General features: G+C 40.9%; 1 protein-coding gene across 5 annotated transcripts; it reads left to right on the top strand.

Moving 5' to 3' along the window:
* Positions 1 to 200: 200 nt before the first annotated feature.
* ap3d1 (adaptor related protein complex 3 subunit delta 1) lies at positions 201 to 27,792 on the top strand. Of its 5 annotated transcripts, none has more exons than XM_042416677.1 (34): positions 201 to 542; positions 4,360 to 4,455; positions 5,376 to 5,456; positions 5,986 to 6,066; positions 6,194 to 6,301; positions 6,422 to 6,551; positions 7,346 to 7,485; positions 8,361 to 8,434; positions 8,555 to 8,604; positions 9,034 to 9,083; positions 9,496 to 9,544; positions 11,004 to 11,149; positions 11,606 to 11,754; positions 11,873 to 12,103; positions 12,304 to 12,535; positions 12,720 to 12,865; positions 13,147 to 13,288; positions 13,620 to 13,691; positions 13,840 to 13,915; positions 14,099 to 14,298; positions 14,635 to 14,708; positions 17,656 to 17,824; positions 18,101 to 18,244; positions 18,681 to 18,734; positions 20,697 to 20,810; positions 21,116 to 21,268; positions 21,669 to 21,716; positions 22,332 to 22,352; positions 22,742 to 22,931; positions 23,154 to 23,242; positions 23,715 to 23,800; positions 24,303 to 24,424; positions 24,594 to 24,673; positions 24,835 to 27,792. In XM_042416677.1, exons 1-34 carry the CDS (start codon positions 447 to 449, stop codon positions 24,928 to 24,930), a joined length of 3,789 nt encoding a protein of 1,262 aa, XP_042272611.1. In that variant the 5' UTR covers positions 201 to 446; the 3' UTR covers positions 24,931 to 27,792. The 5 variants fall into 5 exon arrangements, with proteins under 5 accessions (XP_042272611.1, XP_042272610.1, XP_042272613.1 ...); XM_042416676.1 differs by having other exon boundaries at positions 13,840 to 13,918; XM_042416679.1 differs by lacking the exon at positions 22,332 to 22,352.

Below are 27,792 nucleotides of genomic sequence, written 5' to 3'. Positions count from 1 at the left end.
GTTCATTTGGGCACCTGATTGTTGTTTAAAGACACGATTTGAAAAATAGTGAACCCATTCTTAAAACATATAATTAAGGCTAGAAAGATCTGTTTACTCATAATGGGCAGAGTTAACTGCCGTGATCGGGGGGACTAGACCTTTAATTCAACTGCTCCCCACATGAGAATCTCGCATAATACTCAAGCAGTCAGCTGACTTTAGACGCCATTTTGTCAGCCATTTCCTCCACTGAGCCATTGCCAGCGTCTCTGCACAGCACAGGACGCCCCAGTCTGGCCCTCAGCTTCAGCTGCCCGGGCTCGGTAAACAGCTGCGGATCCTGCACACACGGTACCCGGGTGGATGAGAGACAGTCTAGCGGGTCGGTCGGCACCCACTAGACCTCTGCACGGCGCTTGGCCCCGCAGGAAGAGAAGAAGAAGCGGTACAAGTCACAGACAGACATGGCTTTGAAGATTGTCAAAGGGAGCATCGATCGGATGTTCGATAAAAACCTTCAGGATTTAGTACGTGGCATTAGGAATCACAAGGAAGATGAGGTAAAACGGCCAACGAGAGGCCAACGTTTTTAAATTCACATTCATTGATGTTTTTAAGTCGACACTGCACATCGCCGTTACCGTTATCGTTGACTAGCTAGCTAACGTTAGGTAAATTAACATTAGGTAGGCTGACCAGCTAACGTATAATTAAGCTAAACAGTCATTTCTCAGAAGCTACAGCAGCCGATTTAATGCTTATTTAACGTTGGCAAAGTAATGAGTGAGTGAGTGGAATATGTGACAATGTTAACTAGCTGTCAAGGTGTTAAAGAAGGAGGCTTAATGTGGAGTTAGCGGTTGTGTTACTGGCAGCTAACCTGGCTAACTTGACAGCCAGTTTAGAGGAAGCTGCTCGCTAGATAATCACAGTTCACCAGGCGATTACTCTCCTGCAAAACGGTGATCATAACAGATTGTATTGCCTATGTGAACACCCCGTACCATCAGGCAGCTACTGCTAACTTTATCTTATGCTGGCTCTATTAGAGTGTGGTAGCTTATATGTGGGTTTTGCCACAGTCACCCGTGTTGACTGCTAGGTTCATTTCCAGAGGTCTTTAATCCGCCAGTGATTTTTTTCCCTCTCCATTTGAGTTGAGGACACCAGAGACATTTAACCACTGAATGAACAATGTGATCATCTGATAATATAGGCAAGAACAAATTGTCACAGAGGCCTTTCCAAGATGGATCTGTTTCACTTTGAACTTGTATAAGCAGAGATGACCGTCCTGATTCTTGCTACCAAAATGGCATATTTTACAAACATGTTACTTTATTAAAATTTATTGAAAAAATTCTGGTATAAGATATAAATCCTCCACACCAGACTCTACAACTCAAAACAAACTAAACATACAACAAAACAATTTAGGCTGCAATTATTTTCATTATCAATTAATCTGTCGATTATTTTCTCAATTAATTGATTAGTTGTTTGGTCTATAAAATGTCAGAAAATGGTGAAAAATCGTGATCACTGTTTTCCAAAGCCCAAAGTGACGCCCTCAAATTGTTCCTGTTTCGTCTACAACTCAAAGATATTCAGTTTACTGTCATAGAGGACTAAAGAAACCAGAAAATATTAACATTTAAGAAGCTGGCATCAGGGAATATGGATTTTTTTTCTTTAAAAATGACTCAAAACGATTGATTACTTATCAAAATAGTGATATAATAATTTGATAGTTGGTGAATTGACTTATTGCTGCAGCTTTAAAAGCAATACCACAATATACTTGTTTTAAATAACAATAATTACACATATAATCACAAATCAGCTTTATAAAAATAAAAAAAAAATTCTTTGGTGACCAGAATTTATCCAATCTGTTTTTAAAAGAGTTAACTGAAGGAGCCCGCGCTACATCCTCTGGAAATTTGCTCCATGCTTTTACAGCACAATGTGAAGAAGATTTTTCTCTTTTCAGAGAAAAACTTTAGTGGGAATCATTTTAAGGAGTTCCCTCATAACTCATATTTAGTATTCCAAAAGTGGATATTGAAGTTGAGAAATGAGTCAGCCAGCCAGCAGCTCCACTTGAACATCCCATCAGTGATTGAAGGTGATGTCATCACTGTCACAGCTCATCACAGCCTCAGACCTGAGTGGGAACAGGGTGGGATGGACCATTAGAGGGCACTGTTTGGGGCAGCCACGTCTCCATCTCTCCCATTAACCTGCCATTGCTATGCGCTGTGTTTTTGGCTGTGTCTAGCCTCGTTCTTGCAGTGAAAATGCTACGTCAGGTAGTAAGATAGGCTAGGTATAATGCATGATCCCTGGGTTGTTGTTGCACAGAGCAGCGGTGCCGTGCACACCTGTCTCATACTGTAGGCTAACTGTGAAATTTAGAGGTAGTGTGTCTAACCTGTGGGCAGCTTTTGGATGTGATTTCTCTGTCAACGTGGCAGATTTGTCCTGCTTACTATCTCATCAGTAAATCAGTTTGCAAACAGGGCCTAAACCAGCAAACCTAATCAGCTGTACACACATTTTGCTTGGATATTATATCTGTATGTGCGTCTTCTTTTTTCGTATATGAAAAATGTACACCTAGCATGGTTAGGTTGTTCTAGTCCATCAATGTTTGATCTCTTGATTCAGCCTATGGCCTAAGCCTTTCGCTGGTGGTAACCCAACCTGGCCAGCCTAGATAAGCTGGTGGTTGCCCAGCCAACAGTGGACAGTTTGCTGAAATATTAATACAGTGTATGTGTGTGTATACGCCTGAGTGTGTGTTGACTTTTTCCTGGCCAGCCCACAGTTTCTCATACACTCTATTTGTTTTTCACGTGTGTGCTGAGTCTTTGCACGGTTCATTCATTCACTCTCCCTCCCACTCCTTCGGAACAGCAGACATATTGGAGAAAAAAAAGGTGTGAGGATGTCCTAAGTGTTATTCAAGGAGATTGCCAGTAAGAATAAAAATGGCTTGTTTGTAATTGGCATGTATTAAAAGATAAGGTGTAGCACTAGTTAGCATCAGCTAACGCTGAACTTCCTCCTCCTTTGCTCAGAAGGCTACAGGCCTCTCATTATATCTTCATTTCAATCAGCATCAGCGGCTTAAAGATAGTCGCTGCTGGCCCCACGACAACTATTTCAGTTATTTCAATTGGTTCTGAATTGGTCATTGAAGGAGAGTGTGATGGGGAAGCACAATGTGTGTCTGGTGATAGTGTGCTGAATCCCAGCCCTGCTAGCCACAGTTTCTCCAGGATCAACAGCAGAGCTCAGTCCTCCGCCCCCTCTACCTCCTCCTGTCACTGTGCTGTCTCATGACTGCACACACATGACCAGCACACTCTCACACTCTACAGAGCTATATGTGTATGTGTTTGTTGTGTAAGGTTGCTCCTCTCAACAATGCTCGACTGGTCGCTCTATCTACAGGTCAAGCTGAGATTGAGCTCCATTGTTTGATGAGATATATCTTCTGTTCTCACTATTTCTGGAAATCTCGTGTATTACAGCAGGGTTCATAAGAGCAGCTATGTGTTTTTTTTCACCTAATCATTCATGTCTATTTGTGAGGCTCCTCATTTGTTAAAATGTTTTAGTGGATGGGAGAGCTGTTAAATCACTCATTACCTTTAGACCTGCATGAAACAACCTGCGGCCAATAACTGTGTAATTAGTGATACAGTTTAATCTTTTGCTCAAGAGCTTGTTTAATATTTTTTTTGCTCTGTAAGCAATGGATAGTTTGTTCTTCAGCATGAGCTGTTTGAACTAGTGTAGTGTGTTTAAGCTTGGTTCAGCCATCGCGCAACACCTGATGACAATCCCATAGGCAATGTGTATCAGTGATGTGTGTTTTTGGTCCACAGGTCAAAGCCATGCCATAAATCATCTGCCACATGGAATAGGGCTTCAAAATGATGTTTTTTAGCAGTCAAACTGGCTAGCACAACTGCAGAGTAGACTTCAATGCAAGTCATAATTTGATGTCTTCAGCCTCTACATAATGCTGAACTTCAATACCAATGATAGTGACCTGTTCTTAAAAGACTCACTGCCCTCCCTGAGCCCATAGTGGAAGAATTTTGGCTGATGCTAGAGGCAATAAGAGATAAAGACTGTGTTACGACTCGATGACCGTAAGTTTAAGACTTGAGACTTGCATTACATGACTTTAGACTTTACTTGGGACTTGCAGAACTAACACAGGTGTATTGTATAGCAACAGCAAACAGACCAGGATTTTTCAGCTTGTTTTTAGGTGCTTGGTAGCAGCCTCCCACTCTGGATATCACTCCACCTAATCTGATCCGGTGTGTGTTGTTTGTCCTCTCCTTTGTCTGCCCTCAGGCCAAGTACATCTCCACATGCATCGATGAGATCAAACAGGAGCTCAAACAGGACAACATCGCTGTCAAAGCCAATGCTGTGTGCAAGCTCACCTACGTAAGATCTCTCGGCGCCCTCCACCGATTCACTGACACTTTCTGCTCATCACTTCTACTCAGTATATAGGAACTGATACATGAACAGATACATGCATAGATACACACACAGACCAGAAGCTGCTTTGGAGCACAACTTACTAAAAATGACACCAGAGTCTCTTTATTCCTGTTGTACTAGCAGGGTAATCAATTTTCAATTATTCAACACCCAAGATTAACAAAGAAAGAAACTAACCAAAAAAAACACATGTGATTCATAAGCAGTATATAATTATACGGTTTCGAATTTGACCTTAATGGGGAAAACACATATGAATAACTAAGCACAATTCATTGTTTCTTAAAGAAAGTTTAACCACCAAGGTACGGGCATTTAATTTGATGCTTTCTAATATACTCAAACAGTTCTATCACCTGTTTACATGCACACACTGGAAAATTATGGCTGACTGTGATAACTGTACAATATATTATATATTTTTATTCACACAGCATCACGTTCAATCAAAGCCCATTGTTTCAGCTTAAGCTTTCATCAGGAGCAAATAAAACTCCCCATTTAGAAACCACTTTATACATTTTTACAAAACATGCACAGAGGTACCTGTACATATTTTTGTTTTATAGCAGAAGATTAGTCACCACACAGCCAAATATGAAGCAGCCGGCTCTTATTAAGAAGACCGCTACTTCTATTAAAATGAAAGCACTCTCTCTATTTATAACCAGGGTCTACATTTAGGTTTAGATGGCCTGTTGCGATTAGCATCTGTGCTCGCTTTAAAAGCTTTCAGCTCAAATCATTTAGCCTCTCTGCGCACCACAGGGACAGCTTAGAGCCCCCCTACCTCCCCTCCTCCTCCTTTTATTCACCCACATCTCTCTTTCTGTCTCCTTTCTTTCCCTTCTGTGTTACAGCTTCAGATGCTGGGCTATGATGTCAGCTGGGCCGCTTTCAACATCGTTGAAGTCATGAGCTCCTCCAAGTTCACATACAAGGTATAAATGATTCATCTTGAACATGCAGATCTCAGAAGACAGATGTGGTGTTCAGATTGTGGTGTATGTCAAAGTGAAGGTTGTTGGTTATTGGTGAGATACCTGGAATCTTTAATAGAAGTGTCAAAGCCTAGTGACAGCCACAATCCCACAAACTGTCCTTTTCTGCAGCATCTAAGTTCAGTTCTCCACATAGAGACTCACCCACAAACAGTGCATTGAAGAGTCACAGCATATTTTATGTACATATATATATATATATATATATATATATATATATATATATATATATATATATATATATATATATATATATATATATATATATATATATATATATATATATATATATATATATATATATATATATATATATATATATATATATATATATATATATACATATGGAGCTGCTGCAGGTTAATAAATATTTTTAATATTAGCATCATACTGAAATATATAGTATGTGGTTGCACAAATAAAATGCAGCACAATATGTAATTCTCTCTGGTTGCTGTTGTTTTTACAGAGGATTGGCTACCTGGCTGCCTCGCAGTGCTTTCATGAGAGCACTGATGTCATCATGCTGACAACTAATCAGATCCGAAAGGTCAGTGATGCTCTTGTTCTGTAAACTCTGTGTCTGAGTATCTCTGACTGCCCCCTCTATCTCAGCCAATCCCCTCTGACTCATTGACTGTTTTTTTTAAAAAAAAAAAATCTTTTATTGCTCCCAGGATTTAAGCAGTCCCAACCAGTATGACACTGGTGTTGCCCTCACTGGCCTCTCTTGTTTTGTGACCCCCGACCTGGCTCGAGACCTGGCCAATGACATCATGACACTGGTGAGTCATGGCAAGGATTCATCCTCTTTTGTTTTTAGTACAGTGCCATGCCATCAAGTAGAGTTATGCCTTTTTTTTAACACTTTAATCACAACTCTCTCTGCCTTTCTCTCACTCTAGATGTCCCACACTAAACCCTACATCAGAAAGAAAGCTGTGTTGATCATGTACAAGGTGTTTCTGAAGTACCCAGAGTCCCTGCGCCCTGCTTTCCCCAGGCTCAAGGAGAAACTGGAGGACCCAGATCCAGGTATCAAGACAGACACCATAAGTTTTTACTGCCGTGAAAGAAGAGAAAGTTAATTTTTCTGGGAGTCTTGGCTTCGGCTCTTGATATGGGCCGGATGTGCCTCTTTTCCTCAGAGGCAGCTAAATCGAAGACTATGCCAATACTCCTGGGGACAGGCGTTGTCTGTCACCTGAACCCTATGAATTATTCAGCAACTAAGAATATGAGATTAAGGAAAGCTCATTTGTGAGCCTGTCCGGACTGTCTGGGAATATTCAGCAGCTCACAGGACTATTTCTGTTACACAGACAGAAACATCTCACAGGACATTTATCTGGCTTTATTGCATGTAACAAGGACTGTGCCTGTGGTGTTGCACTTATTTACTATATGTCAGGGAGCCAATATTTACTGGTCTGACATCGTAGGGGGGTGGTTAATCTTATAAAGCTACTTTCAACTGTTGTCAAAAGGATATTTCAGCTGCGATATAAGGCGAAAAATAAATCTACTCTTTAAAATATTGTGTGTGTTAACCAGTTGTGATACCACACTGAAGTAAACAAGTAATGGCTGCACATGATAATTGAAGAACTAGTTTTACTTTTTATTTATTAAGAACAAATGGCATCTAATGAAATAACTGTTGCTTTTGTTATACTGCTATTTTATCCTACATTATTGCTTTATAGTCATTACAATGTCATTATTTTCTGATTTCTTTTTTTTTTCCTAGTGCTGTTAGTGTTCCAGATCAGGATTGATAGCGATGTGAATGACGTTTGTTCCTGTCTAATGTGTTTTCTCCTCTTCAGGCGTTCAATCAGCTGCAGTAAATGTAATCTGTGAGCTGGCCCGGAGGAATCCCAAGAACTACTTGTCTCTGGCTCCTCTCTTCTTCAAACTCATGACGTCCTCTACTAATAACTGGGTTCTCATTAAGATCATCAAGCTGGTAGGTCAACAGGCCACAGTCATTGAGACCGACTCTCCCTGTGTGGAAAAACGCAGCCATCTCATTTGTTTGAATGAGATGAGTATGGTCGACGCAGAATTGTAAACCACAGTGCAGTGTTGTTGCGTCAGACAAGCCTTCAAACTCTTGTCTGTTCTGTTATTCAAACCAGCCTTCCTGGATCATATTTCATGTCTAGCCGGTACCTGAAACGACACAGGGCGCCCAGTACTAAACTCCGTACCATGAGGGATCGAGCCTTCTGCTCTGCTGCACCATGCTTGTAGAACAGCTTTCAAAACGATCTGTGGGCAGCACAGACCCCAGACTTAAAAACTGCGAATGAAAAGTGCAGTACAGCTTAAATGCATTATTATTATTATGACTAACGCAGCCCCATGTGTTGTTTAAATGCGGAGCTTTTTTTTGGGTCTGAGCGCCTGTTCAGATTTGCTGAATGGATATATAAATATTACACTGGCTTTTAGATATGTCGCTCTACTGCTCAAAGCCAAGGTTTTGTTTGACGCTCTTATAGTGTTCCACTAATCATACAATGAATCCATCACAAAAGAGGAATTGATACTAGTTCCAGTAGCCTCAGTTGGCTCCAAAATGCCATGGAGTCACATGATGGGTTACATAGTAGACTCTTTTTAAGTCATTTGAACTGCCTTGTTATAAAATAAGTCCATGTCCCCTCTGTTGCAGTTTTTACAAATAAATAACACATTCTCACAACATATATTGAGCATCCTTAGTGACGTTGAAAATACAGAATAGGACCCACAGTTACATCATTGTAGAAAAGTGTAATTTTGTAGACTGCAGACTTCATACTCCATGTGTCATAGTACTGTCTTTGTGTCTTACAGTTTGGTGCTCTCACACCACTGGAGCCACGGTTGGGGAAGAAGTTGATTGAACCTCTGACAAACCTTATTCACAGGTGAGATGAAATCTTTTACAATCTTTTTCACAGATGGTTAAAGCGGTCTGATCTGATGAATATATCAATACTAATCTTTCTCTCTCTCTCTGTTTCTTACCCTGTCTTCTTCTCTCACAGTACCTCTGCCATGTCTTTGCTGTATGAATGTGTCAACACTGTAATTGCAGGTCAGTACTGGCGGTGTAATAATGTCGTTCAGTTCAGTCAGTGTGTGTCCGGTATTGTAATTAACCTTACCAGAGTTTGGAATTTGAGTCCCACTGTAAATACTGTAAAGCCCTTTTGATAAAAAAGCATGTAGACATTTAAAAGCACATATGATTTCTTGGCCTCCATGTCCAGGAATAAGCTCATAATTTTACTCATTTACTAAGATATACAATGCAATCACATGTATCACTTCATTTACACACAAACCTTCATCTGTTACTGTTATTCAGTCATACTAAAAGCAGCATTTTGTATACACAACTTGCTCGATTATCTTACAAATATACTTGAAAATGCACCTTTTGGGAATTCTAGTGATATTTTTCACTATCTACCAAATATTAGTTCACCTTCAGATCTAACTGCTTCTTTGTCCTGCATTGCAGTGTTGATTTCCTTGTCTTCTGGGATGCCGAACCACAGTGCTAGTATCCAGGTAAGGCTCTGAGGTCCAACTCCTCTATCTGCACCTTTTATTTGTGTGCTAGATGTTGATTTTAACCCTTTCCACTCCAGTTGGATCACAATGCATGCTTTCACCAATTTCTTTCTGTTCACAAGTCTGTCTGTCTTAATACATTTTTATATTTCCTATATATTTTTAACAGCTGTCAGACTGACAGGCTAGCAAAATTCCTTCCCTTCAGTCTTTGTAACTTTCAGTTAACTCATGAAAAAAAAAGCATTTTTCTCCATTTCCCACCACTTTTGTTTGTCACATTTATTTTCTTTGAAGTGTGCCCGTATGATGAGGCTGAAACTGGTGTGGAAAGGTTTACAGTGATGATAACGGCTCTTCCTTTCTCCCCCTCTCTTGCTCTCTCTCTCTTTCTATCTGTCTCCAACAGCTCTGTGTGCAGAAACTGCGAATCCTGATAGAAGACTCGGACCAGAACTGTGAGCCCTCTGTCAATGCCTGCAGTGTGTCATTTTCTCATTGTCTGCGTGTTTCTGACTATGGAACAGTCCACCCTTTTAGACGACAATTACGTAGATCCCCTGACTCTGGATAACTCGAACTTTATTACCTTCCCACACAGAAAATGACCAATTTAGACTTGTTTTTTTCCTGGGTTGTTGCTCCAGTCTGAAAGGGGTAAAAGTTGCCATTTTGCTACCGTAAAGCATAGGACTTATATGCTCTCTGGCACATTTGCAGGTTAGTTCATTAAAGTTGTGCCAGTTGCAGCTGAAATTACTGAATTCAGCCATTCGAGTTATCTGGACACCCCCCCATATATAGATAGTTGTGTGTGTGTGTGTGTGTGTAGAGTAGATTGTAGATCTCTGGTCTGAATAGAGCAGACTGTGAAACTGTGGTTTAAGGTTTTGTTTATCCTTTAATGGCCCTTCTTGTTGGATGTTATGGTCTGTCTAATACAATGAGTAAAGTAGTAAAAAGTTGTGTCATAAGCATTTTCAATGAGCAGGAATAACCCCGGAAAAGCATTGATTTATAAGGCAGCAGTGTAGTAAACAATCCTTGAAATGTTATCTCAGTTCTTCTTACATTTCAGTGCACAAAGTGTTTTTCCACAACATTTCACTGAACTGCTCCTTGTCACTTTTCCACAGTAGCAGTAGATTTAGCAGAAGCAGTTGCTGTCATCGCCTCCTGCAGCAGCACTGAGGTTGCTGGTCATTTCTGCAATGTATTCACTGCAGCCTTTTACCCTCACCCCCAAGGTCACTACCACACACATACACGCACTCATATTGATCCAGGAACCTAAGAGGCATTTGTCTCTGCCAGATCATATGATCGACAGAAGGCTGTGATTCAGCAGATTTCTGAATTTCGGTGAGCGGGTAGGAAAAGCTGCCAGCGATACGACGGAGGATAAAGCAAAACAAAACTACTGTGTCCAGTGTGTGTGTGTGTTGTCCCGTGCATATGTGTTTGTGTGTCTTTTCCATTGTTCTGTTTGTTTTGTGTTCCTTTCCTTTTGTAACATTTAGTTTGTGTCATTCATATACGTTTTTTATATTATTGCATGGATAAACATGGCAGTAATTTGTTCATACTGTATTTACATACAGATACAGAGTTTTTACAGTGACTAAATGATCATCAACAAGGGTGTATAGTAAAATCTTTAATAAAGACATGTATGTCCTCTGGTGAATATGGATGTCTTAAAAAAAAAAGTACTCTGCAACCAGATATTGTACTTTTTGTGGTACTGCAGTCACAATCAAGTAAATAGATTCTTGAATAAGGGTATGAGTACCATGAACATTGTTGTTAAGGCAGACAGTAATGTCAGGTGATAGGTGATGGGGTACGGAGAGCCAAGGGTGCATGTATTTCAGTTGTTAAGACACTGAGGACGTGTGTGTGTTTGTAATTATGTAGTGAAGTACCTGGGCCTGCTGGCCATGTCAAAGATCCTGAAGACCCACCCCAAGTCAGTGCAGAGTCATAAGGACCTCATCCTCCAGTGTCTGGATGACAAGGATGAGTCCATCCGCCTGAGAGCTTTGGATCTACTCTATGGCATGGTATGGAGTGGAGAAAAGTTTTTAATTTTACACATCAGTTTTTTTTAACATCGGTTATTTTAATCTTAAGTAGTGTTGTTTACTCAGCTTTTTAATGCCATATCATGAGGTGTCAGAAAACTACATTTATTCAAAGAAGGACAAGAAACTGTTTTGCCACAGCTACTGATAAGTTCTCCTGCTGTTTGGGTGTTTTACTGTATAAGACTTGATTTGGCCAGTAGGTTACAGCAGGTGTGTCAGGCAATGTAACAGTTTCTCGTTAAAATGGCCATATCAGTGTATGATAGTTAATAATGCTAAATTATGTGATATATTTTTTTGAAGAAACTAAATTGTGCTGTAAGATAAAACATAGTCAACTGGGCTCTCTACATTTTAAAGCTATAGCGAGGGCATTCTGGCTTTTTCTGTTCCAGTAAAAAATATTGTTGTTTCTTTGTCTATTCTCCCCAGGTATCCAAGAAGAACTTGATGGAGATTGTCAAGAAGTTGATGCTGCATGTGGACAAAGCAGAAGGAACCACCTACAGAGATGAGCTCCTCACCAAGATCATCGACATCTGCAGCCAGAGCAACTACCAGTACATCACCAACTTTGAATGGTCAGTTTTACTCCACAACAGACCGCATCGTCTTAAGTATCACCCCAAGTCTTGTTAACCTTGTTTTCCACTCAATGACGTGACATTCAACTGCATCTCTGCCACATGTGCTTGACAGGTACATCAGTATCCTTGTGGAGCTGACCCGATTGGAAGGCACGAGGCACGGCCACCTCATCGCCTCTCAGATGCTGGATGTTGCTATCCGGGTCAAAGCCATCCGGGTCTTTGCTGTTGCCCAGATGGCCACTCTGCTGGACAACGCCCACCTGTTGACCGGCAACATGCAGCGAAACGGCATCTGTGAAGTGTTGTACGCTGCAGCCTGGATCTGCGGAGAGTTCTCAGAGTATGTTGATGTCTCTATTTGAAACCACTCTTTGATATAGTTATTCGTCATTTTATACACAATAGGGGCGAAATAGGGGTACACTTGCAGTAAAGCAGTAAACCAAATGTAATCCTAAATACTGTATGTAATTGGAACCTTTCTGAAAGTTAAGGGTAACAAACCAGGAATAACATAAATCCGCCTCCTCCTCTTCTTAGACACCTGGAGAACCCGCTGCAGACTCTGGAAGCCATGCTGCGGCCAAAGGTGGCCACCCTACCAGGCCACATCCAGGCAGTGTACGTGCAGAATGCAGCCAAGCTGTTTGCCACTGTGCTGAAGAGCCAGGAGGGGAACACAGACAGCACAACCGCACAGGAAACCAGCCAGCTGATGATAGACAGGCTGCCGCTGTTTGTCCAGAGTGCTAACCTGGAGGTGCAGGAGAGGGTAAGATAGAGGAGGAATCATGTGTTAGAAAAGTCTTTTAATTGGTTTTCTTTTGCCCAAGCCATAATAGAGATGTGGAGCTTTGCCACTGCACACCTCACAGAATTACACACTGAATACAACTCTGATAAATACTTCCTCTAATCGACATATATGTCGGCCTCACCTCCTGTCATTTCTTCAGGCGTCTTGCATCCTGCAGCTGGTCAAATACATCCAGAAACTGCAGCAGAAGGACGTAGAAGTAGCGGAGGAAGTCAACGCACTGTTTGCTGGAGAACTCAACCCTGTAGCCCCCAAGGCACAGAAGAAAGTGCCTGTTCCTGAAGGGTGAGTTAGAAAATGAGAACTTGTTTTAGAGGCGTGGATTCAACTTACTGGTCTTTTTTTTTTCAGGCTGTAGTTTGTGGTGCTGTTGAGTAGAGCTAACTAGAGTTATTTATGTTGAATCCTTTCAATATTTGTAAAGATTTTTTTTAATATTTAGTCTACCATAATTGATATAAATGGGATGGACAAAATATTAGAATCCCTTCTCAGTATACCGCAGTACAATTCATCTCTGTTTCTGGGTCTTGATCACTGATGTGTAACTGACTTTGTTTGTGTAGTTTGGACTTGGATGCATGGATCAACGAGCCTCCATCTGAGAGTGAGTCTGAGGATGAGCAACCCAAGCCTATTTTTACCAAGGAGGAGCCCAAACACTCCCGTCCCCGTCACACAGAGGTGGATGAGAAGGAGCTGGCAAGGGTACGCTGGTTAATGATTGTTGCATTGCTGAACTGAACAAATTGTAGATGTTTTTATTTGTGTTAACAGCTTTTTGCAAGTAATTTGTGTGCTATTCCATGTTCTAGTGTATTCATATATTAAAACATTTTATTTCACCCAAATGCCACATGTAACTGGAAATAGCCAAGACATTCATATAAAATGCAAAAATGAGACATGCAAATGATAAACCATACTTTACTGAACCATAGTTCTGCTGTGAGTGAATTTGGCTTCCCGTGTTGCTTATGTTATAACTGAGGTTGGCTGCGCCCTCATTGATTAAATCTGTTTTTTTCCTGTTTCCCAGAGGAGAGAAGCCAGAAAGCAAGAGCAAGCCAACAACCCATTCTACATCAAGGCCTCCCCATCCTCTCAGAAGGTTTGATTAGTTACAAGTAAAAATGTATGAGCCTAGAGGTAAACTATCATCTTTGATAAATTTAAATGTGCTTTTGTATAAGGTGCATATATCAAAGTTGTGTGTTCAGTGCAAGTTCATGTTTTAAATGAGTGTCTCCTCCGTGTAGGTGTACCAAGAAGCCCCTGGAGTGGAGCACATCCCAGTCGTGCAGATTGACCTCAGTGTGCCTCTCAAAGTCCCAGGTGGGACGCAATGTTCTAACATGACCACAAAACACTAATTTCGCACTCATGACTCTTAAAATGCTACAAAATAAAACCGGCTTACTTTTACTCCTGTCTCACCAGAAGCAATGATATGATACAATGAAGATACTGTTGTGTATGTAATGCTAGTTTTGTTCTTTCTCTTTATGTGTTCTTCAGGTCTGCCTATGTCTGACCAGTATGTGAAACTGGAAGAGGAGCGTCGGCAGAAAGAGAGAGCAGAGAAGAAGAAGAAGGAGAAGAAGAAGAGGAAAGAAAAGCGCAGCGGACGAGGGAAGAAACATGACTCGGGCCCTGAGAGTGAGGAGGACATCACGCCTGCGCACATGGTCGACATTGTTACAGAGGAGATGCCAGAGGTAATCTCACAATCAGAACGCTTGATTTGATATGTTTTGAACATTTTTAAAAAAAACAAGAACATAACAGATTTGAATTTATTGACATCATGACTCATTGTAATAACATATAATTGATTTTCATGATATTCAGTTCATCAGTGCACATTAAGACGTGTATCTCAGTCAGAATCAAACGCCGTTTAATTCCGTCATTGCTTCGTTTATTGGTTTCTCAACTCAGAGTGGAAGTCAATATCTCAACAGACCTCTTCACATGTTTTTTTGTGTCAAGGTTATAGATTTATTTATAAATATATTAACTCTCTTATTGATTCTGCCTTCTTGTTGCTGCAGAATGCCTTACCCAGTGATGATGATGACAAGGACCCCAACGACCCTCACAAAGCCCTGGACATCGATCTGGACAAGTGAGTCCACACTATCTAGATCGATTCCACATATAGACAGACCTTCATGTGAAATTTGACCTTAATTGTAGCACATAATTCAAACTCATCATTTACATGTTTGACTGAGCTAATCAATCAATTGTTGAACCTTTTGATTTTCAGCCTTAAGTTCTAGCTGAGAAACCCTGATGTTTAAGCTTGTACCGTTTCTTTTAATTTGGATGTTTTCTCAGCCTGAAAATTTCAGTATTTTTTCCTGTTTGGCGTATCTTGAGCTTCCCGGCCACGCTGTCACAGCTGATGTGACTCGGCCCTTTCCCTCCTCTCACTCTCTCTCACGGCATTCTGCTTTCTGCTTCCTCTTTTCTATGCATACACACACCCATTACTGCCTCTTTGTCCGGGCAGCTTGCTGGAAGCGGCTGGGCGCAGGTGAGTAGCACCCCAGCCACAGGACCTGGGCTCCGACTGTACATGGATTGCCTCCTTGTGTCTCTCTCTCTCTCTCTCTCTCTCCAATTAGCTATCTTGCGCCTCTCACTAACATAGCTGTTCTTTCTTTCCTCATTTGGAGTTTGCAGTAGCTGCGTCCTCCCTTTGCTCTTCTTTCCTTCTGTTTTCTATATTTATTGTTCAATTGTAGCCTTTAACCTAGTATAATATCCAGTTTGCCCTTTTTCTTACCCTGCTCCTTTTTTTTTCTTTCTTTTTTTTACTTCTAAGCTTGACAATATCAGCAGCATACTGTGATTACCGTTGTATGACTTCTCTGCCCTTCCTGTAACGGAGGCGAGAGAGAAAAATCGTCTAAAGAGATGATATCTCTTTGATAAGAAAAAAACAGTTTCATAAAAAGATCATTTCAACTGGTTGCTGCTGATGTTCTCAGGACTTAATCTTTCACCACCTGTACTCCTGGAATAGACTTCTAAAGCCATTTTGGCACTTGTTTCTTTTATTTTTTTCCTTTGGCATCAGCATCAAAGTGCTTTTAAGAAACCTATCCCAGGGGTTAGGTCTTGGCTCCCAGTTCCCAGATCCTCCTCAGTTGAGCTCGGTAGACTTGCCTCCAGATTCTCACCAGCTGTTTTTAGAGCTGCCCTTGGTGGAAATAACAAGTGCATGTGCCCTTAGGCCACATAAATAAATAAAAAGGAGCATTGGCAAAATAAAATTAAAAACAAACTTAAAGAGATCTTGATTGTGAACCACTAAACAAACTAAAATAAAATTGCAGAGTAAATATCATTTGTTTCCTTTGTAAACATAAGTATACTTAAGAAAATCCTGTGTTTCCTTTCTGTTTTGCTAAACGATAAGTGACCAGGAACCAGATGTCATCCAGTCATTGAACCCTTAAAAAGATCATATTATGCCCCTTTCTCAGTTTAATATTTTCATTTTCGTGGTCTGTTTACAAAAAGCACCTAGTTACAGCTGTACAAGCCATGGATGCAGCCCCTCTGTCTCACTCAGCCTGAAACAGGCTTTGTGTCTGCTCAGTGCCCCTCTCTTTTGATTGGCTGACTGTTTTCTGGGTGACGCATGCCCAGGCCAACCACAGGTAAAGGATTGTAGCACACAGAGAGCAGAGGAGAGAAACTAGCGTGACCATAAATTACAGTAAAATGCAGTAGAGTCGCTCACAATGAGCTGAAATGAAATGAGTACACATAAATTAGTTAAATAACAAAAATAAACATGTTTTATTTCCTTTAGGAGGGGTGAGAGGTCCCGCCCTCCAAGGCATTGGTAGGGGAAACGCTGAGCATATAGTTATGACATCACAACCTTACAGAAGTCCAAACAGCTTGTTTAAAGGCACAGTTTCTGAACAGGGGCTGTGTGCATTTCTCCGAGGACTGAGTGTTTTGACACTTTCACAGTATTTATATAGCACCTAGACCTGCTTTATAATCAAAAAAGAAATGGAAATCTCCCTTTCTACAGTATGTCCCCTTTAAAAAACAAAACAAAACATCCATCTGTGGTCAGTCCCAGAAACTGTTTAAATCCTTAACCAAAGCCTCTTATTTGAAACCTAACACAGGTGTCTGCTGTTGAAGTGGTGATGAATTCAGCTCAGCATTTATTGCAGAAGTCTGGAGAAAATAAGACTGTCTGCACTAGACAATACAATTTAATCTTATAGCTTCCTTTGAATGAAAACTTCCCTCAGAATTAATGAATCTTATGTTTTTAATACTGTTCAATATGTTTCACAATGTTCAGGTTCAAACAAAGATCGTGACTGTTGACTGCTGCAGGTATTCATTTAGATAAGTAAACACAATAAGACAGTTAATTTTTTTGTTCTGAATAGTTCATGAGTATGTGCATAAATAATACATCAAAAGTATTTCTACCAAAGTACGTTCTGAACTTATGTGCAACCGTAGGGAGACAAATGCAAAATTAAACTAACTAAAACAGGGCAAAATAACAACTAAGACTAGTATTTCTTTACAGTTAAAACTAAAACAAAACATCCATCTAGAAAACTAAGTGATATTACTGTGGTATACAGCTGGGCTATTGACACAGAGCATGTGTCTTTATAGAGAATAACCAGCAGGGGGCTGCAGTGCATGGGGTTACTACTTTGAAGGGCCATGCTTTGGGAAAATAAACTTGACAGCTCTTATCAGTTCAATATGGAGGAATTTATTACTGTAGTTTCTAGCTGTCTGGGAATGTCCAGTGCTTCAAGCTCTGCCAGAGGAACGGCTTAACTAAACGCTTTGAATGAGACATGGCTGCTGCCCAGTGCAGAATATGTGCTTGGATATGGTTGATTGCTGCACCTCACAACCCTAGTTCGCCTTTTTTAACAGATTATTGCTAACTAATAACATAAAGGAAGCTAGAAAATATTTTCCAGATGACGGCACTAACTCCAGACAGACCATAATCACCTCACAGATCCTCATCCAAAATGTTCATCTGTGTACTTTTGTTTGTCCAGGCCCCTTGCAGACAGCGAGAAGCTACCGGTCAGGTCACACCGTGCAGCTGAGGCTGCGAAAAGCCCAGTAGAAGATGGAGATGCAGAGAGCAGCGCCTCACAGGAGCCCAAGAAGAAAAGCAGCAAAGAAAAGAGGGAGAAGAAGAAGGATAAAGACAGGGATAGGAAGGTGAGGTTAAAATGCCTTTTTTATATCGCAAGGATTACTCCTCTTTCTTCTCAGAAACCACACTCACCTCATTCTGTCTAGCTACTGTGACTGTCTCTTAAAACCAGTAAATCAGATTTATGGAGCTGTTTAAGCAAGAAGAGAACAACAAGGAGCTGTCAACCGCTGTGAAACGATGACTCAGCAGTTGCGTTTCTCAACCTTAACTGACGCAGAGCTGAATTGATTCTCCTGTTTTTTTTTTGTGTGTGTGTTTTTTTTTTTTTCCCCTCACAGAAAAGCAAAGAGGAGAAGAAGAAGAAAAAACACAAACATGAAGAAAAGGGGGAGGATCTTCTCGGGGGTCAGGCAGACGAGCCTGTGGTCCAATCGGAAGAAACCAGTGAGGTGGCGGCACCGCCCACTTCCACCAGTGCTGAGGTATGCGATCACAAAAAGGTAGAGCAAGGCTGTTTCCTACCTAGCAACAGAGTTTGTAGCCAAGATTTCATTTGACCCCGAAATTTGATTAAATTAGAATCTAAATCTAAAATTCATGATGGATTAAAAAGCTTAAGAATATCATCAAGTGTAATCTGCTAAAAAATATTACATGCAAACAGATATCTTTGATCATTTTCATTGACTCAACACTTCCATCGCTTCTTCCCAGCCGCGCTTTCAATCAGCTTTAATGATCAAGTATCAGTTTCCTCTGAGCTGACTGCATAGTCTCTTGCCAAATACTTGATTTATTCATGAAATAGAGCAGCGTATTCTCTGTATCCATTTTCATGAATAGTAGTAAGATTACAGAACCTGTTTGGCCCTCACCCTCTCACCTCCTCGCACTCCTCTCCCTCCCTTCGTCTTCTAGGTATCGGATCTGGATTTCTGGCTCTCAAATGCTCCAGTGCCCTCAAACACCCAGGTTGAGTCGCACCCCTCTCTCCCTCTCTCTCTCTCTCTCTCTCTCTCTCTCTGCCTCTTCCCTTCATCTCTTCAATTTACTCATTCCTCTTTATTAACTCCATGTTTTATTCATTTACCTCATACATTCTGCCTTTGTTGCCTCTCGATATGAAATTTTTTTTTTTTTTGCTTTTGCTCTGTCCCCACACCTCACCTTTTTTGACACAGCTTCCTCTCTTTCACAGGTCACACAACACTTTCCTCTCACATTCTTCAGCCTTCCTCTGTTTCCTAGCATGTGTGTGTGTGTATTGTGTGTACACAGTATGTGTGTATTTGTCTCACAATGCCAGTGGTTCTCTACCTCAACTTTTATTTTGCTCGCTGGGTGTCTTGTCGAGAAGTGACAGTGGATGTTGTTGTTGTTGTGTTGCTGGTGGTGGCAAGTGAGTGGAGGTCGTCTGAGCTTCCACTGGAATCTGGCCTGGAGTCAATTCCTTTTGTTCCTGTCGCCACCGCATCACCACATGTGTTCTCCGACTGCTTCCTTCGTGGTCACATGTTGGATTGTTCTTGTCTTTGTTTCAGTTTGAACTTTGTAGTGTCACAATAGTACACTAAGAAACAGAAAACACCTTTTTGTAGAAATTATAAGAAGTAGGGTTTAGTTAAAGGTACCCCGTGGACTTTTTGCCTGCTAGTTAGGTTATAGAGCAATGTTTTTATAAGTTCGTTCCCATTGTGTTTGTACAGACATGCGTACACGCTGTCCTCCCACAGATTTCATGCTATTTAGTTGATTGACAGTTGCCGAAAGTAACACACAAAGAAAAGTTTCAGTGCACCAACAAAGGCAGTGAAGAGGAAGACTGCTGGTACACATAGAGGTGGTGAGAAACACTGACTGTAAGCATAAACTAAGTTACTCTTCCCTTATGATTCACCAAATTACATTAATGTCATCATTTAATTTTGAATTTATTTTTTAATAACAAAGAAAAGCATTTTTTTCTGAAAAAGTTTGTTATTAAATTTTGAACAAAACCCACTTCCATGATTGTTTGAGATAGTGCAGTACGTAACCACCAGTAACAGGCAACACAACACTTAAACAACATGGTAGACAAGCTTTTTCCCAATGCTTCCAGTGTTTTATGTTAACCAGCTCACTGGATGCACATATAACAGACAGACATATGAAAGTGATCAGTCTTCTCATCTCTGCAAGAAAGCGAATAAGCACTTTTCCTAAAATGTCAAACTATTCCTTTAACCATACAATATATCTGCGTTAAAAGTCAAAAGCTGTTAGCACAGACATCGTTCTGCATCTTCCATACCTCCTCATCTGTAGATTGCGGGTGTGTTGATTAAAACCAGGTCTGTCTGGGCATTTTAACTTTGGCTTCGAGGAATTCTGTTTTTAATCATGTGAGCTGTCGGCCCCAAAGTAAAAGCTCTCCTGACCTAGAAACACGACCTCTTCAAGACACGCCTCAACATGTCCTCGTGGAAGAGTTGTTTTTATATTGGTTGTCACACTAGCATAACAGATCAGAATTTGACCTATAAAGAGTTTACTGTAACATGTAAGTAGGCTGTCACTAGGATCCTGTAAATCGGGCTTTACTGTCTATGACGAGTGTAGCTGGTTGATACAGTCGATCCAGCACAAAGTGCAGAAACCTACAGGCAAAACTTACACTTGTTGATTTCTCAGACAAACTCATTTGTGTCTCGCATGTGACACTTTTGGTTTAGGAATTTCGATTTTTGTATTTGGTGTCACAGAGCTCAGTAGGTTGCAGCTGATCAATCCCTTTTTACTTTAACGAATGATTGAGTGAACTCACTAACTCCCACTTACCTCTATCGACACAGAAGTGACAAACACCCTGTATGTGTTGCATGCTATGGTAGCTCCCTGCTAATGCCTTTTATGTGTTTATGTGGTGGTGTGTGTGCATGTGTGCGTGAACAGGAAGCAGCAACAGTAGCAGCAACAGCAGAAGCAGCCCCTGTGCCCGAGGCGGCCTCTGGCACGGCGCCAGACTCCGAGCCTGACGAACCCAAAGACACCGAGATGGAGGAGATTGTGAGTCATCGCTGATGATGTGATAATTGCTAAGTAGATATTTTGTCTGCGGTGCGAGAGATTCCATATCACAGTGATCTGAGAGGATGTGGCAACTTTTATTCACACAAGTTTGTGGAAATGATGCACCAGGGACCTGCCAGTGCTCAGTCGGTCTCTGGAGGAATATTTCTACTAGTATTCATGTTTCATGAATTTGTGTTAATATTAGCCTCCCTGTGATATTCTAATATTATTTGTTTCACATTTGATTGCGCTAAAACTTTTAATTAATTCTGTCTTCTTTCTTTTTTTTGAATGATAAGAAGTCCTCCAAACACAAGAAGAAGAAGCAGAAAAAGGAGAAGGAAGAGAAGGAGAAGAAAAAGAAGAAGAAGCACCATCACCATCATCACCACAGCGACGGTGGAGAGGGGTCAGTGCAGAATGGCACTGTGGAGGAGGAAGAGCCTCTGCCGGTCAGTGTTTGTCATCAGCCTTTTAACAGGGACTGTCTTAACCACTGCAAGAAGTGTGAATGAAAACTTGCTGCATACATGCTGAGTGTATGCATGTTTTTATTTTCTGCATTGTTAAAGGGCCAATATGTACAGTTTCTTGATTTAATATTGCTTTTGGGGGAAGAACAAGTCACTGACCTCAAACCCACAGATAACCTGATGTTGCATGTAGGCAGTATAGTTTATCATAATTCTGATCTGTGACTTCCTAGCTTCTCACTGACTGCTGCAGACACACACACCCACAAACTGCCTCACTTGCTATGCATCAGATAGGTAGAACCAGCTCCAGTTGCCTAGTTAGCATACCGAGTGATGGAGAAGGCTTGATCTGACCTGAGCTCTTCTCTCCTTTCAGCCCATGTCCAATTACTGCCTGCTGGCCGAGAACTCCTACATCAAGATGGTGAGTAATGACGATTGGGATGCTGCTGAAGGAGAGATGTTTCTAATAACATTTAATTCACTTATTTAATTTCTGATCTCAATAACTTCATTTATACTTCTCTATGAAGATTGCCCCACCATAGATAATGTGGCACTACATGAATGTGTCGGGCAGTATCGTACATTCTTTACCTACCTGTTCGGACCATGTTTACATTCTTCCCTTCACTCTATGATAAAGAGGGATGATGTAATGGTTTGCACAACAATAGATTTTCTCACTAGATCACAACATGCACATTTGTCTCTCACATATCTGATCATCTGATTGACCGCATATGATGTTTGGCCTTAATCAACCCTGTTGTGTTGCTGTGACACTGCTCTACTACTACTCACACTCAGCAGAACAATTCATGAGTGAAGATAAGATCAAGGTTGTAATAAACCAGAGTTTTCCTGTAACACATAGCAAACTCTTTGTGGTTTCTATAGGAAGCAGAATGTGAAAATCATGCTAATTTTAATGTTTAGGTCATTTAGATTTATCTGCAAGTCATTTAAGACACCTCTTAAAATAAGAATAAAACATAGTATGCAGATTTCTTTTTTTTTTTTCTCCCTTTCTTTAAAGATGATGGAAGATGCTGATGAGGTACTGGTTAAAATTCTGTCAAAGACAGAATGTCTTTAAAACTCTCCTAGACGTGTTTCTCTGTGTTTTGTTGCTCTTCACTCAATGGCCTGAGCTTTACTGTTAAAGGAAATGTTACGTTTCTGTAGCACTGCAAAGCTACATCATTTTCTAAGAATGATTCTGTCCTTGTGATTTTCTCCTTGTGCTCAGACTGATTTCTTGGAAACAGTGATGTGTGCTTTGGTGTTGGGATGATGAGTGGATTTGTTGTGTTTACTGATGAAATAATCATTGCTCAATTTTTAAAATGCAGGGAGGGAGGTTGGGACAGCTTGAGCAGTTATTCAAGGTATAAATCTTTTTTTTTTTTTTTTAATTAAAACAATTTTTCTTTTCCTGCTACTAAGGTTTATGACATCCAGGGAAACCTGCAGGATGGCAGTCAGGTAGTGGTGTCTGTTATATTTGAAAACAAGTGTGACAGCTTCCTTAAATCCATGGAGTTCAACGTGCTGGACTCTCTCAACTCCAAGCTGCAGAGGCCAGAGGGGGCAGGTCCACATGATGGCCTCACCGTCCCCTTCCAACTTCCACCTGGTCAGTCATCATCTGCAAAATGCAGCTGTTTTAATATAGGATTTCATTTCCAAATTGTAATGAGATACTTCACGTCAGTGCTAATTTTCAAATTGAAAGCATACATCAGCTGAAAGGTTTTTGTTGTAACTGCAACAAGATTTCAGACCATTTTCAAACCCCACTTTGGGAAGTTATGTTTAGCCTGATGACTTAATCATGAGCTTCTCTCTTGTGCTTCAGGGGTGTCCAATGAAGCGCGATTTGTGTTCACCGTGCAGAGCATCGTAATGCCACAGAAACTGAAGGGAACCCTCACCTTCATTGTCAAGGTTGGTAGGAAAACACACTCAGACACCAGTTAAGACAACAGTATACAACAAATAAAATCAAAATTGGTTTGATTTTGCAAGAATAATTGCAAAAATAGCAGAAAAACAAAACAAATTGGTTTCTTTGGGGTTATTTCATTATTATATTTAAAAACAAACATAGCTGCCATGTTTTGCTCAACTTTTTACGGTTGTTGGCTTAGTTGTGTAAATGTGTAACTCTTTCCATATATCGGCTATGACAAAAGTCATATGATGGTATTAAGCCTGTGGCTGTTGGACAAGGTCAAAATCAAGCTCACTGATTAGCAGAGTGTAGATAAGATGTACATTTAAGCAACACAAAGATCAGTTTGTTAACTGACGCTTTTCCCAGATCTCTCTGCAGGTCACCAGGCCTAAAGGGAATCAATTCAGTGCCACGTTACTGTTATTGATTATATTCATATGTTTTTGTGTTGTGTCCCCACAGAATGACGACTCCTCAACTCATGAGAAACTGGACTTCAAACTGCACTTTACCTGCACCTCCTACCTAATCACTACTCCATGCTACAGGTGGGTGTATTAAATCTCCATCTGAAACACCTTGCACACCACATTACACCCCACAAATTAGTTGTCAGTAAGTCATTAAAATCAGTGGTGATTTTTCTTTCGGACCATGATTGTGATTAGTAAATGTCACAGCGGTCTGCCTATTGTATGAGATTTCGTAGGTAAAGCAGTGGACAGTTAAGTCTAACGATGCTAGAGAAAAGTTTGTAGAGTTTCCAAAATGGAAATGTGTCATCCTCAGGGGAGCAGGAACACATTTAATAAATTTCAGGACAATCGTCCCATTAAATTTTTCTGTTTCCTGTGTAAACTTGGAAATTTTGGCTTGATGGTGGTACTGCAGGAAAAGTCAGTGGATCATTAAAAATCTTATGGGGACCATGAATATCTGCAATGAATTGAATAAAGATCCAACTATTTGTTATTCAGGTGTCTTTGTCCATTGTAACATTTCAGTCAAGGAGGAATTAAAATGTGTTTTTTTTGTGTTTATTTTGGCCAGTGATGCGTTTGCAAAGCTGCTGGAGTCTGGAGACCTGAAGGGCAGCTCTGTCAGACTGGAGGGTGTCAACATGCCCTTTCACCACCTACTGGCCAGGATCTGCTTCCATCACCACTTCTCTGGTACACAAACACACTATTTATATGTCTCAAGTGCCATCAGATGTGTGGACTGTTCCACACACAGGACACTACAATACACTGATTACCAACAATTTAGTCATTTTTCTGTGAGTGTGAGCTTAACTGGCAGGATGCTTACGCTTGTGTTGTTTTTGTCTTGTTTGTTCAGTTGTGGAGAGGATCGACTCCTGTGCCTCCATGTACAGCAGGTCTATCCAGGGTCACCACGTCTGTCTGCTGGTCAAAACTGTGAGTGAACCAATGACATTCCTCACCTATCCTCTGTTCACCAGTGGACTGAGATATTCATAACCAAATATCTAATGTTGCACCAGTTATTATTCCTAAAAACAAGTAGAGTTTCAGGTTGTAATTTTGACGTTGTCTTTCTCCTCCCCTCTTCCTCTCAGTCTGATCAGACAGTGTCTATCGACGCTAAATGTGACGAGCCGACGCTGCTTGGGAATGTGCTGGACGAGATCAAGCAGACCTTCTCTCAGTGCTGATTGTGTCCGACAGCCCCAGGGTGCCCCCGACCCCTCCACGCCACCCCCCCCCACCCCTCCCTTGCTGAAACACAACATAATCATGTTATGAAACACTGCGGCTGGCACTTCCAGTATCGCCCTATTTATTAGTCCTGAGATTCGCAAGATTTCCTTCCCCTTACCTTCTTCTTCAGTGTCCAACACTCTGTTGTTCCGCTGCACTCTGAGCTCTGTGATCACTCCCTGACACTATATGTTGTTTTACAGACTTACTTTGTATTTGCTACGTCTTCTTTGCAACGCACTTTCATTTTTACTCCCTGGTTTTCCAAAACCCCAACAGCCACCCCACCTCTGACTCTGTACTGAGCTCCTCCTGTTTCTGGATGCTCTGCATCCTCTGCTCTTCCCTGTGTACCTTTCTGCCCTCCACTTGTCGGCAATTCAGTCTGTGACGGTCATATAATGTAATGTTGACAACTGGACTTTTGCTGTTGATGGTTGAATTGTGTTTTTACTGTTTTGAAGGGGTTTTTTGTCTTTGGTTTGTTTTTTGTTTGTTGTTTTTTTGTCTCTCTCTCTTTTTTTTTTTTTGTCTGAAGCCTGTCTGCGCCTTTTTCTCCCCCCCTCTTTCTTTCCGCTCACTAAACATCAGTGTGCGTGCTGCTCTTCTGTGTAGAAATGGAAACCATGTGACTGGCGCTTTCTCAGACTGGTCCTAGCTGGATAGATGGGGACTCAATCCTGTTCACCCTCTACTGACCTGGTGCCTGGAGAAGACCAGACACTGGGGGACTGCTGTGAGAATAGTGCAGAGATGAAACCAAAGCTACACATAAGGCATGGGTCTTTAACTAGTATCAGAGCTGGTGCCCTACTTGCCTTTTGGCAAGGCTCAGAGTAAATCTGCTAGTGTTAGTTTAACAGAATCCTTGTGTGGCACCACGGGTGATTTGTACAGTAGGTCAGTGGTTTTGCTCTGTGCCTTAGCCTCGCAGTCTGATCTACTCCAGCTCCTCACGAGTCTCGTAGAGCCCCACCTCCCTCCCCGATATATCTGCTCCCAAATCCAACCGTGCTAAACTGCAGTTTGACAGCTACTTGCTACATATCACTCCATCCAAGAATCAAACAAGAATTGGAAGACGGGAGAGTGTAAAAGTGATTGAAAGAAACTCTGGCACCGGAGTGCACAGTGTAATGTGAGATTTCTGTTTCACCTTGCCGTCAGGCCATTGACACCTTTCTCAGCCTCCCCTTCAACTGACAGATGGGGTAGTTAGTTGTATAGAAGTTGTTATATTGTAAGTACACAGAAGGATGCTGTTATTCCTGTGAAGTGGTTATGGTGCTGAAGGCCCACATTTTTTTTTATTAGTGATAGAATAATCTGGCATAAAGAGAGCTGCCCATGTTACATCACTGTTCTGTCTCTTTCCTTTTAAAAAAAAAAAGTCAAATTATTACTGACTGAAGGATGACAAAGTTACACTATCAACCTGCCTCCATTTCTTTAAACCAGCTGGTTTGCATATCAGGTTGCTCTCCCTGTAAAGAGAGACTGTTTAGTGGTCAGTGGTTTTAGGTTTTCTTTCAATCAGTATTAGGCGACGGGGCTTCCACTGTAAGGAAGCATCTACTCTGTCAACAGCAAAATGCAGCTTTGTCTGTCTTCATGTGAAACCTTTTTGCGCCTGTGCCACTTTGACGTTTGCATTACAGTAGCCGTGCCTGGCTGACACTCAGCTGGCGTGTGCCCAGATAAACCCCATGTTTCTTCTCCCTTCAGGAACTGCCTTGCCACTTTTTTTTTTTTTTTGTGCATTGACATGCTATGATGAACATGACTGGTCATTTCAAAAGAAATGGCCTCCTCTTAGAAGTTTCTCAGAGTATTTGATGTTTTAGTTTGTGTCATTCATGTCTCAAGTCACTACCCAGTCCAGCACGACTTAATCTTGTAGTAGCAAGCTCAAAAAACTGACTCGGTAGCGTCTCTGTTCATATATACTGTAAGGCCCCCTTCACACCTGTCTGCTATTGTAGATAACGACTATGATAATGATGTCTGTGGCCTGAAGGTCAGGTCAGCCATTCCATGAGATCTTCTCTCCAGTAGTAGAGTCTGAATACAGAGGTGATCAGCTGTATTTCAGGAATGTCAATAGAAAATAAGTATGTATGTATTCCCTATTCATGAAAATGACTGATATCAGTGAAACTGCAAAACAACTCCCCTAATCATACATTGTCTTAGTTCTGATCATTTTTCTTGTGCATAATATTTGATTAAAATTTGTATATTGCATGATTAGGAATGTACACTTTTTTTATTTACCTTTTTTTCTGTTCCATGGACATGCTAACACAAACGAAAACTTGTCATTCCAATTTTTCCTTTTTTCTTTCTTTTTTTTTTAATGAAGTTTACTTGACCATTTTCTGTTTTGATGGTATCGTGTTTTTATCTATTCTAAGTTCGGACAATTAAAAAAAAAAGTGATATCGTTGAATGTTTTTAAATTATTAAACACAGGGGAAGGAAGGGGGTTCTGTTTGGTGTCATGACACTTGAGGGCGTGGGGCTCCGAACAATAAGTTGAGTCGAACAGGTCACGTGAAGCAGTGTACTGAGAAGCAACCCACTCTGTCTTAATTCTCTATTGGTTCAGTTGTAGTGAGTTGTTTTACCAAGTTTGGCTTGTGACATTGAAATATACTCTCATATGGCTCTGATTTTTGAAGGTCCTGTCTTTTTATTTCTCCATACTCAATTCTCCCGCTGTACAATGTAATATGTTCTAAAGGGGACAACATAAATTATCTTCATTCCCTTTAAAGAAACTCCACCCAAATTAAAAAAAATAAAGGCTGTAAGAA

Source organism: Thunnus maccoyii, chromosome 7 (assembly GCF_910596095.1).
Source record: "Thunnus maccoyii chromosome 7, fThuMac1.1, whole genome shotgun sequence".
Lineage (NCBI taxonomy): Eukaryota > Metazoa > Chordata > Actinopteri > Scombriformes > Scombridae > Thunnus > Thunnus maccoyii.
Note: the sequence above shows the minus strand (reverse complement) of the source record. Positions and strands in the feature narration are given on the sequence as shown.